This window comes from Halictus rubicundus, chromosome 17 (genome assembly GCF_050948215.1).
Source record: "Halictus rubicundus isolate RS-2024b chromosome 17, iyHalRubi1_principal, whole genome shotgun sequence".
NCBI classification, from domain to species: Eukaryota; Metazoa; Arthropoda; class Insecta; order Hymenoptera; family Halictidae; genus Halictus; species Halictus rubicundus.
In genome coordinates this window covers 1185130-1197768 of record NC_135165.1, presented here as the reverse complement: position 1 = coordinate 1197768, position 12639 = coordinate 1185130, and the positions used below count along the sequence as shown (strand labels likewise).

At 47.0% G+C, this 12639-nt stretch overlaps 2 protein-coding genes across 2 annotated transcripts; one reads left to right on the top strand and one right to left on the bottom strand.

The window, feature by feature from the left end:
- The first annotated feature begins 28 nt into the window (after positions 1–28).
- Positions 29–4348, top strand: LOC143362691 (haloacid dehalogenase-like hydrolase domain-containing 5). Its single transcript, XM_076803065.1, has 3 exons — positions 29–312; positions 971–1788; positions 1861–4348. The coding sequence occupies exons 1-3, from the start codon at positions 256–258 to the stop codon at positions 2171–2173; spliced, it is 1188 nt and encodes a 395-aa protein (XP_076659180.1). The 5' UTR covers positions 29–255; the 3' UTR covers positions 2174–4348.
- A 2901-nt stretch (positions 4349–7249) lies between these two features.
- LOC143362693 (uncharacterized) lies at positions 7250–12416 on the bottom strand. The gene is made up of 4 exons (XM_076803066.1): positions 12069–12416; positions 9026–9317; positions 8125–8752; positions 7250–7843 (listed from the first exon to the last, which is right to left on the bottom strand). The coding sequence occupies exons 2-4, from the start codon at positions 9311–9313 to the stop codon at positions 7299–7301; spliced, it is 1461 nt and encodes a 486-aa protein (XP_076659181.1). The 5' UTR covers positions 9314–9317; positions 12069–12416; the 3' UTR covers positions 7250–7298.
- Between the last annotated feature and the right edge of the window lie 223 nt (positions 12417–12639).

Genomic DNA, 12639 nt, shown 5'->3' with positions numbered 1-12639 from the left:
TCCAAAAAAAAATGTCACGTATCGCACATGTGACAGCGCAATGTCAGTCGTATCTCGTATCGTTTACTGTGCACTGTGTCCTCTTACGGCACGTGAGAAAAATACGATCATATGTACTTTGCGATTTCTGTAGGTCACTATAACCTCAAAACGTTGCATTATGCATAATCAATCCGCGAGAAGTAGCCTTTGAACGGAGCCCATAGTATTAAGATACCGTAGTCGGGCGTTCGTTCACTTTTTGTGACCAGCGAAATGGCAATTATGAAGATATTGCTACGACCAGACATCGCGAGGTTTACAGTTGTCAGAGTGAGTCATATTTCGTGTGCCATCATTGTTATGTTTGATTCTGGCTTCTGCACTTTAAGGTGGATCCGTCATGCATGCCTTCTTTTGTTTATGACTCGAATCTGTTGTTGACCTATTTGCAAGGATTCGCTACGAACACGTGAAAAAATCGAACGAGATCAGGAGCAATAATGTTCGTATCATGTATGATCTTTAAAACATATTTCATCGCTCGATAGAGGCCTTAGGATGTTTTTAGTCGTTTCCATTCGGAGCCCGTTTCGGAATGTAGCTAATTAAAAATTCTGCCGAATGTAATTGTCACAATGTAATATGTGAATAAAATTTGATTTTAACTTGTTCAATGATACACTGCGACACATCGATTTTGTCTGTACAACAATGAAAAATATATGATGCAAAGTTTCTGTCATATTACAATATGTACTGGTATAAAAATATACTGCATAGTACCCGAGTCAAGTATATTTTTATATCCTGTCTCAAGGTCTGTGGGACATTTTCAATGACTAGCTCCAAAAATATGATGTAGCTGCAATACTCCAAAAAATGTCAGTCACAAGAACAAGTAAATGTGCTTGCGTAGCGTGCAATTGAAAAATGTGTAAATAATCGTTTTCACAGAATTTTCCTAAACCCTTTACTTTTTTACTTTCAGCATTTAAGTATCAAACCAAAGTTTGGTTTACTATTTGACATAGATGGTGTGATAGTACGTGGTAAAAATGTATTGCCGCCTGTGCCAGAGGCCTTCAAGCGACTCCAAGGGAAAGATGGAAAGTTCCGTGTACCAACTGTATTTGTTACCAATAGTGGAAATGCCCTGCGCAGTCAGAAGGCGGCGGATCTATCCAAATGGATAGGATTTGAAGTGAAGGAGTCTCAGGTGGTGATGGCCCATTCGCCTTTGAGATTGTTTCAACATTATCACAATAAACGTGTTTTAATATCTGGTCAAGGTTCAATTAAAGAAATAGCTCGGGAACTGGGCTTTCACAACACCATAAGTATCGAGGAACTAGTAAAAAATTTCCCATCTTTGGATTATGTTAACATGAAAAAGAGAAATCCGCTATGCGGTCCTGTAGATCCAAGCTTTCCTAGCATCGAGGGTATCGTGTTGATCAGCGAGCCAGTTTCTTGGGAAACTCCATTACAACTAATGGTAGATCTTCTGATGACCAATGGGATGCCTTCTAGCTTGCCCAAAGAACTTCCTTATCCTCACATTCCAATCTTGGCATGTAACATGGACCTTTTGTGGGTATCCGAAGCTCCGATTCCCAGATACGGGCACGGCGCCTTCCTACTCTGTCTGGAGTCACTTTACAAGAAGATTACTGGAAAAGATATGCTCTATTCTGCTCTGGTTGGAAAACCCGCTGAAGTTACCTATTATTACGGGAATCATATGCTTCGGAAGCATGCTGAAAGTATTGGAATAACTCATAACGTCGACACGATATACGCTATTGGGTAAATCATTTTATAAAAACAAATCTATCAGCTCGAATCGGTTCTCTTGTAAACAGTATATGTTTTTTCCAGGGACAACATCAACACCGACATCTTTGGGGCAAATTTGTACGACAAGTATTTATCCCGTTACGGAGCGAAGGATGCTCTAGCGCCTAAGAAACTTCAGAAACTGCTTGGTAGGGACGTAGAGAAACCAAGCGCGAAAGCTTGTATCAGTATTTTAGTGGAAACCGGGGTCCATCGACGGGAGTCGACCTTCGTAGCGGAACACTGTCCCAGAGATTTCATACCGGTCGACGACAGCTTGTGCAAACCTGCGTTCATAGTGAAAGACGTTGGCGAAGCTATCAATCTCGCGTTCAAAGAGGAGAAATTTGACTGAAGATCGTGTACATAGGACGTATCTTAGCCTTGGAGTGTTCAGATCGTAATGTCGGTTCAGAAACAAAGAAACAGAGATAGATTAACTTCGCTAACGTAAGTATTATACACACACTTTTGTTTAGCAGGCAGCGACAGTATAGCCGCGACATACACACCTTTTTCTTTCTTTCTTTCTTTTTGAATCTTTTCTCGAAGAAAGTTTTCACTGTATCGTACAGCTAGGATAACCAGATGAAGCTAAAGAATGGTTTTACAATCTGTTTAGATATATCGTCGATTTTTATGTATATTTGTCTCTGTAATTTACGTTCAGGAGCATTGTATTTAGACAAATGTTCGAATATGTACATATACATACATATATACCAGTAGGCGTTCGATAAGTAGCTGCCGAATAAGTAGCCGTTGGGAACCTCCCTCGCTCACACGCATTACTCGCGCGTGCGCGCAGAGTCTGTCTTATTCAAATGCTTCATCAAACGTTCCGAATGGATAATTTTGTGAATAAATTTTTTTACAAGTGATCTCGCGAGATAAGTAGCCGTGATCTAGAAGAATCCGTCTTTTTAGGGCCCTTAACGGAGCTGCTTATCGAGAGTCCACTACATGTATAGGCAACTTTTGGTTGAACTTTTATCATGTTGTAGATGAATAGTTGCGTTCGCCGATTTCGACACCCCGTTTGGACTATCTATACCGATTTATAATTTTATCACGTCTTGACGACAATGTTGATCATGTTAGACACCAATATACCGTCTGCTTGTTTCTGTCGTTCAGTTGAATGAAAACTGTAACTGCTGATGGGATCAGAATGTTATGCCCGCAGATTCGATCTCTCCAGGTCCCATCAATGTTCAGCTAGGAGCGCGTGATCCAAAAGACCCGTTGTTTTGTCACCGACTACCGCTTTGTATATTAAACCTCATCTAGTCCCCGAAGACAGTTTTCTAAACGGTCAGCCGCAGAAGCTTTCTTTCTAAAAGAACAAAACAGTGGAGAAAGCATCGAAACGAAAATACCCCTGCACGAAACGAAACGAAATTGTACAAGCAATCGAAAACGCACACAGCCGATCCGGCTGCCAGCAGATAGATGCACACAGAAGCGATCCAGATGTCCGCCGAGACGAAGACTGACCGCCACCACAAGCAAAATCGAATTGTCAACCGCTTACAAAACTAGTCCACGACTTGCGTTAACTTTAGCGAATCAGAGAGGAACCACGATCATTGATCATCCTCGAGGTTGCCGAGTACGAACTGTGTACGGCCGTTTATATTATTCCAATGGATTGTCAGGTCTTCGGGAATTAGTCCACGAAGCTGAACTTGCGTACATTGAGTTCAATTTTTCAACTGAAAACAATGTACAATAATCTGTTAATTTGAGAATATTAATCTGTCTGACAGTTTTCACTCGGGAACTAGGGATCGAATGAATTTTGGAAGAAGGATGAATCGTTGTTCCGCGAGAACAGGGTTGCAACATTTGCGAAAGGATACGGCCCTGCGAATCTAGTAATGCCATAAATAGCGAAGAGCAATTGTAAGGGCAGTTACGTATACACGTAGAGTGTTGCGAGTTCAAAAGCAATACGTATGTTATACATATTATGTACATGTACATGGTGAGCCATTTAAACATTTAAACGTCTCCCTTATAAACTATAGTCGCGTGTGAGAGCTTCTCAGGACGAAATCGGGCATGCTTGACAAAACATTATACACTCGATTTTGTAGAACCGGTACAAATCTTCCGTTCACTCTAATTATTAATTTCTACTATTACTGCTGTGAGATTTCATTTGACCCTTCGCGGACGAACTCCGGGCATTGTACAATTCATAAACCCGTAAACAAACGACTCGCATGCTTAAACAACAAGAGATCACGGTGCACTTTTCTGTGTTCCTAGTACTTAAGACTTTGATACACGATTTAATCCTCTGGACAAAATTCACGTCTGCGAAGGGTTGATGAACAGGAGTTTCCAATTTTGTCCTTTCTTCGTACGATCCCAAACGATCTTGAATGGAGGTATCTATATAGGTGCTCTCCTTCGAGTTCGGCTCTGATCCTGTGTACGCGTGTCGTGAAATCATTTCGTAGGAGTCTTCACCGTAGAGTACCTGTGACTTTTATGGAGCGAATTAGAATTTATTTTAGTAAAACCTTGCCGCTCGTTCATTTGATCCTCAGCTCCTCCATCCGTGTCCTCTATGGGAGCCGAAGGCCCTGGAAAACCTTGAAGAACACCTGAGGAAGTTGCTTAGCGACACGCGCATATCAGCGGAGAAGACACACACGCGAGAACAGACTCGAGAATCGTTCTGTTAATCGTTCGAAACGAATCCGTATAGTCTAGTCTAACTAAGCGACGCACGAATCGTAGTGCTGGACCCATCGTAGCACGCGAGGATCACGGACAAGCATAGTTCGATTATTGCTGGCGAAAAGACACGCGGTACAATAGCACCTGGAAGCATCGTAAAAGCGATCAGCTTGCAATGTCTCGTCTGCGTGATTCTCATTGCGACGTGGACCAGTAGATAGCGACCAACTCGTCGCTTCGTCCGAACGAACAATCATTTCCTTGAAACTTGATGATGAAGGGACTGACAATGAGTGGTGGTAGAAGTCGCCGAGCAACAATACGCGACGTGCTTGATCTCTCGATCCCCCTCCCTCTGCATATTGCAACAACAAGTTATATTTGTAGAAAACTAGAAGCAACGAAATACACGATATATATATTTTTCGTTAACAACGTTATTCGATTTTCAAGGAACAGGAGCAAAATAAGGTAGACAGAATTAGTCAAGTACATATGATTATGCAATTAATATTTCCAGTAATTGCTCCCTCTGTCTGAGTGCCCTGAGTATCGCGCTGACCTTAGACATTCTAATGACCCCGAAGGGGCTCAGTTGAAACTAATAATCGCTGCTTGTTACGGCGGAGCGTACACAGCGTCTGGGTCCCATGACCCGCGAATCAAGCCGTCAATCGTTCGATCGGATAATTCAATTATAATCGGCTGGTCGGGGTGCGCGAGGGAATGAATTTATATTTCCATTCGGTCCGTGGATTCTTTCCGTTTCGCATAAAGGGCACTTGAAGCTTAATTGAGTCTGTCCGTCGAGGCCGTCTCTCGATCGTCACCTTGCGACTCCTGGGAAATTCCGTGTTCCCAGGTCTGATTTATCAAACCTTGACTTGCTCTTTTAATCACGATCAAATCCCTTTTTTTCTTTTTACAGATATTTTATTCGGATAAAAAGAAATTCCGAGTTTCCAGATTTGATTAGTATCAAAGCTCGACTTGTCTGCTGGTCACAATCAAATCCTTATTTTAGAAAACGAACAATCCCAAAGAACCGAGTTCAGCACTGTTTCTGGCATAGATGAAAGGAGAATCTCGCGGACTTCCGGTGCGGCGTCTAAAGTGCAAGTCGTCTCAAGAAACCGGTTCTTTCGCCAATTAAGTAATTTACCGGAAGCTGAGAGGATCTACGTCGGATCGGAAAATGGGATCAGCCTTCAGTCGATCGAAGAGAGCAGAAATCTTCCGAAGGATTGGAGAAGAAATCTTCGAAGGGATCTCTATGTCTCGTGATTGATCGCCGAGCATAAAACGGACGGCTTGGTCGCACGTGAACCGTCACGCTTGATTCACGATAGGTTCATTAACGACCAGGTTATCGTAATTGACCTTATCGCCGCGGCGCTAATCAACATCGTGCTCTTGAATGTTGCGTCACCGCGCCAGGATCATTCGAAACGCAGGAGGGTTCGGTTAATCGACCCGCGGAAAAAGTCCGAGGGAACGAAGCGATTTCGGCCTGTCGGTGCCGGACCAATTTCCCAAGCAGGTCGCGTGATCATGAATTAAAACCGATGGCTGGAATGATCGACGGTGCGCGCCTAAACCGGTTATCCATTTCTGTGTCACGATTCACGACGCGGACGGTGCAGCGAATCGCGGATGTCATTTCTGATTTGGAATTCAGGGCTCGTCGCGCAAAACGCGTGAATCTGGGTCGAAGACCGCTGTTCGCAGCGTCTGTGAATCATCTTTTCAAGCGTCCACACTTGTCGGAAGAGATCTCGAAGAAATATTTAATCGTTCTCCATTTGTACCATTCGATTATCATCCCTCGATTAGCTTTCACGGTTGAAAATGATCAAACTTGAAAATCTCGCTTTTCGTTTCAAGGTAAATTCAGAAGCTGAGAATGACGAGGAAGAGCGACTCTCGGATTCGCGTTCGACGCATCAAGTTGTGCAAGATCGTCTACCGGTTATCGAGACGTAAAATTGGCGTTGGACAGTGGAATTGAAAGGAATTGATGCTTGCGGTGTAGCAGTGGCGCGGCGGATCGTGTATGCGAACAGGGTCAGCGATAATTGACCCGCGAACGTTCGCTTCTCACGTAGAAACGTTTCACTGTCGCCTTCTCCCATGAATGGTCTAACGATTCATTTATCGCACGCACGCGACGAGTCGCCGCGTCGCGTTCGTGCGTCCGTTTGATCGAAAAGCGTTATCAGTTCCGTGGACACTCACGGACTCCCGGCATCGTTATTATGTTACACACGATATATACAAAACGGTTTGATCGCAGCAGGCGCGGGCTACTGAGTTTGCCCCGTAAGCGAATCATGTGGGACAAAGATGGGACAGAAGACCGTTGCAGAAGAAACGGTCACTTCAGAATGCCCTGAAAGCCGGAGCCAGGACAGCGCCCCGAGGGGCAACCTCGGCCCACGCCTGCCCGACAGACTCTCCAGGCGTATCTCGAACGCTCCTGGGAAGAGTCGTTTGTTCCATAAATTAGTAAAACTACTAGGCCATCCTGCAAGTTACCACGTTCTAGGACGTCCATTTTTCCAAAATCTGGAGTTTCGTATGTTCGGAATGAAGACCTAAAGGGGTCACGAGCAGCGTGGCCAGACAGGAGACATTCAGAAATAGAGTTCAACCCCCTCTCTGCTATTACCGGATTAGTAAAGAAGTAAGGTAGAGGTGGTAGAAAAGTCTTTTTCACACCGGTCACGAGTGCTGAAAAATGAAACGGCTGGGACCGTGATAACTTAGAAGATGACCGGACATTCTGTGTTTCAGCAGCCGTCGTAGCCGGTGTCCCTCCTCTTCCTCTTCCTCTCGTAGCACTCGACGGCCGCTCGCAGCTGGTCCAGGTACTCCTGGATGGTCTCCTCTCTAGAAAACTCCCTCGAGTCTGAACTGGAGGAGAAGGACCTCTTCTGCACCAGTGCCGTGAGCATCAGGGTCACCACCGGCAGGGTCATGCCAAGTAGGAACGTCGGGGTCATGATGTTCTTCAAACCGTGCTTCTTGAAGCCGCGGTACAGCTCGGCCCAGATCCCGCTGCCCTCGTCCTCGTATTTACCCAGCTTCCCGTAGAGATGAGGTTTGATCTTGCCGGTCTTGGCGATGTAGTTGTAATAGTGAGGATCGTAGGACTGGGCGTAAAGCTGGGAATAGTAGACGTCTTTGTTGGGTGGAGGGTGGTCGGCTTCGGGAAACCAATTGCTGGCGTCTTCGTAGGGTACCGGGGGATTACTGAGGACTGGCGGTCCATGGCTGTAGCCTGGGGGCTTCGTGTAGATCACCTCCACTGGGGGAGTCTTCGGCTTGTAGGGACCTGAAGCGACAAGCAGGTTATTTTTAACAGATTACCTATAATTTGACCAGCGAACTGTTCGCGAACGAGCCAAGAGACCACAATGAGGTACCCCGAAGTCACACGGACCCCGTCAGCAGTTCCAGGACAGACAAATCGCGCTAGATCCATAGAACGATCATTATGTCATGGTTATACAACGCTACTTCGCACGCTCGTTACCGGCAGATTCACTTAATCATCTTGCGAAACACGATTCCCTACCGTCTAAGGAAGATGCGACTTTCGACTGGGAATCTCACCTGGCACAGGTGCATTGTAGAACCCGGGACCGCCTCTGGACTGAACGTACGGTCTCCCACGGATTCTTCTCACACGCTGATGCCATCCGGGCGGATAGAAAATGTCGTTCCTGGCTTGTATACCCGGCGCGTAAGGCGCCTGCAAGGTCTGCTGTTGCGAAGCCGCGGCGATCGCGGTCGCCGGAACAGGTGCGCGCGGATCTTGCGGGTTCACAGGCAGGTTGTAGAGCTGCTCGTTGTAAGGCTGCCTCTGATTAACCGGGAGAACGTACGCCGCCTGTCGTTGTTGCACAAGCTGCGACATCAGGTGTTGATTCACCGGCGAAGACAATCCCGTGGATAGCTGATTGACTTGCGGAACGATCGGGGACGTCTGTCGCGCTAATTGCGGCTGATTAGCCAGGGACACCGTTTGCTGGCCGGGTTGCTCTCTAACCACACTCTGGGAGCCGGCTGCGTTCTGGAGATAACTGTCCAGGGACATTCGAGACTCCTCCGGCGTCTTCGAGTTCAAAAATGTGGTCAAAGCCGCCTCCGCAGGGTTCGCGCCATCGGTTGCACGATTGTAGGTGCTCGCGGATAATTGCCGAGACGTTTGCACCACGTCGGGCTGCACCGTGATCAGATGCTGAGGATTCGACGGACGTCCCAGCTCCGGTTCGTTCGAGAAGTAGTCGTCTACCGGGTTTGCGGTGATGCTTCCTCGATTGTAGGCGCTCGGAGATAGTTGCCGAGACGTTTGCACCACCTCGGGCTGCACCGTGATCAGATACGGAGAATTTGCCGAATGTCTCGGCTCAGGTTCGTTCACGGAGTAGTCTGTCGGGCTTGCGATGATGCTCCCTAGATTGTAAGCGCTCGGAGATAATTGCCGGGACGTTTGCACCACGTCAGGCTGCACCGTGATCAAATGCTGAGGACTCGACGCGTGTCTCAAAGCTAGTTTTTCTTCCAGGTTCTTCGAGACGTTCTTCACATCCTCCATGATCGGGTAGAGCTTCTGGGAACGTAGCTCTGCCGGCGGCGTCGTCACGTTCGTTGCGGTTTCCTGCTGCCTCGCGGTTCTTTCAGAGAATCGTGACTCCTCAGCAGTGTACTCCGTGTCCTCGGTCAGCGGGCTGCCTTCGAAGTTCAGCTGACCGGTCGTCAGCCCTATCGCCAGCGCCAGCAGGATTATCCTCGAGATCATGCTGCTGGAAACAACAATGGCATACGCACGGTCACACATGGAAAACTTTTACCTGGAAACGAATCGCCTGCTCGCGGAGGGTTTAGAAAGTCTGCGGGATCGGACGTTCGCATTTTCTGGACGCGCGCGCCTCTGTTAATTGCAATTTCGCAGATGATTCCCATAATTAGAACAACTCTCGAGCAACCAGAGCTGACTGACTGCGTGCCGACGCATTTCTCGCACCGTTCCACTTACCTGGCCAGCCCCGGATAGGAAACGAAAGCCAGAATCTATGCAGAAGCGCTCGCTGTGCAAACTTAACGATTCATTAGCATAGAGGCGTGACACGATGTTTGGACACTCTCTCGGTAAAAGCTCTCGACCTGTTCGACTTTGCTAATCAAGGACAAGATCTGAACTGTCCCGCTCGGCCGGGACACTTATCGCATGCCTCGCATGCCTTTCCTTTTAAGGTACGGAGCATCTACGGGGCTCCAGGAAGGACAAGGTACAAGTCTCGGGCACGATGATTGCAGCATCAAGCTGTTTGTGAAGTTCGAACGGAGGTAGCACGAGGCAGCTTCCGGATGCATATCGCAATGTCTTTACTTGCAATTCGTTGACAAGATATGTTGATTAGAACGGTGATTATTTTGTTACAAACCGGACATTTTGTATGGAACCACCTCGTATTTATTTTGGCGTGTATAAAGAGACGAAGTAATTTGTTGCAGGCTATCGTGAATCACAGCACCGTTTAGCGAAGCAAGGAGAGAAGACAATTGGAGAGCACGTCATTGTTACATGAACGAAAATGGGTGTTTCTGACCATAGCCTATGGAAGTCGGGTGCAACGTCCTCCGAGGATCATGGTTCCTTATCGTGTTTTAATCAGTTTTCTATCGGCAGTTACCTGCTGGAGGTTTGGCTCGCATTGTCCGACGAGGTCCAGGGGCGATTATCGAGAGAGCTGGAAAGCGTGATCGACCGTCGACAGGAGGATGATGTATCCGTAAGAATGTGGTGTACCGTACACGACAGAGCCAAATGAATAACTGCTCGTAAAACGCGACGTTCGCGTGCCGGTCGGCGTGCTCATGAATCGAGAGGCGTCGCTCGGCGAGCCCGCGTAACACTTTCTTCGGTCAAGGTGAACGCAGTTACACTAACACGGAAACACCGTCAATCGTTCCCCGATAGAAAAATCTGGGCTCGCCCGGTGCATTCCGCTCGTTTCATCCCGGATATAGCGAATCCCGAGACCGTGCCATTGTTGCAGGCGAGCCGGCCACGCCGCTCTGAATCTCTCGCAACGGATGCTAAATAAATCACTGCGTTCGAATATAAACGGGCATTTGCGTTTCGGGTCAGAGAGTCGAAGCGACACGGGGAATTATGAATCGAGAGATCGGGAGAGGTCTGTCGCGCTACCGATACGCGAGAATTCATTTTTCAATTGTAATGTTTCCGATCGGAGCTCGATAAGGGAGCTCGGATCCGAATTCGATTCATTGCGCCGTGAGTTTCTGATTGTAGAAAATAACAACCTTGAAAATTCACAGCGTTCGAAAGTCCCACGATCCTCCGGGAGCGCATGATTCGACGGAATCATCGAGGAGAAAAGCATCGGAGCCGTTAAAACGCTGGAAAAAGTCGTCCGGAGAGAGTGGCTTTGCTTAAAAGTCGGCCCACGTGCGCGATACTCTTCGGCCGCGAGTTCACGGTCATCCGGTACATTCTTTTCGATTTTGACCACCGAAAGCGATATGCAAATGCGCTAGGAAATAAACAGGACCACCCGCCTCGCCTAATTTGCTATTTCGGAACCGTTTTCTCTCCTATCTCGCACTTACAACCTATTAATAGCGTCCCTCGAATTTCTCTAGATTGTTTATTTGTAAATAACTAGAGAAAGAAAGAAATTCCCAAGTGGCTACCGGAGAATTTCTATTTCGCATAATGTTCCGCAGCTCGGTCATTAGCCGAAAGGTGCACGGTCCGTGTAAAATGTGAAAATCCGCGGGAAGAACAAAGCGCGAGTACAGAACAGTGTCAGCGTTGATTGTTAATGACCGGCGGCGGCTATTGATGAACGTCCGCGTTCCAGATACGAAAATTTCACCGTTTCGCGGCAAAACGCTTGACAAATAGTTGCTCGAACGACGCGGCCGGTCGCAAGAACTTTCTAAAACCCGTTAATCCATTAAGAATTCAACGATCGGCCGAAATTCGACGGACGTCTCGGTTTGCGAATCTCGTTTCAGCGATAGTTCTCACTCGGGCGATTCGAAATGGAACAGACGGGGCGAGACCAAACGCGGCAATTATTAAACCCGGCAGCACCGTGCCGGGTCGCAATTAACGAATAAATCCCGAGGAAAAACGACATCGGAGCAGAGCGGTGTTTTAATTGCCGCTTCCTACTTAACTCGATTGAATCTTCTAGAACCGGGCCATCGTGTTCATCCGAGGATCAACTGTAACAATGATTCATCGACACTTCGATCGACTAGTCACGAGGCATTCGGACACTGAAGCCGATGACCCGGCTCAAAAGCTAAACAATCTTATGCTCAGACTATAAAATAGTATCTTAGCACACCGCAGCTTCCAGCAGTGGTATAGTATTATAATTATAGTATAGTTTAGCAGTACTTAAGAGCACGTTGTTGTAATTGTTGGTAAAAGACTGGTCATTTGAATTTGTTACAGGTTTCGATCGATCGAGTCGTCGTTGGGAACGATTTCAGAACTGGATTGATGCTGTACTCACTCTTGCAGGTGTCTTCGCTCAGGCAGACCGAGCACCGATGTTCAACACACGATTTAATTGCGAATCAACGGTCGCGAATCGACGATGAACAACGCGGAAGAGAGAACCGTCCATCGGTCCGACTCGAACCAGGAATACTGAACATCCTCGGATGACGGGAAAGGCACTCGCTTCCAGTGCTCCCTACCTTCTCCAGGATCACAAAGCCGGTTCCAAGCAGCGATCGCTTACCGAACGAGAATCGCCGACTTTGACTCCGATATTTCAATGCTAACGCGACAAAGAGCAACAAGATATCAACAAAATTTATTGTGGAAAAAGCTCCACTACTCTTTCTTTAATGAACGAGAAAAAGGACGATACAGTCTGTCCTTTCTCTCGCGCTCATTAATTTCCGCGCGATTACCTTAAGTACACATAAAAACTCAAGTGTCCGTTTGCATATTTTTCACGGAAAAGAACTCCAAAGTATCTTCATCGGATCGAACGTTTCGTAACGGCCTTGCAATTGCAGGCGAGCGACTGCATAATTTACAGAGTATTTATAATATTATTCGTAACTCGGTGTTAC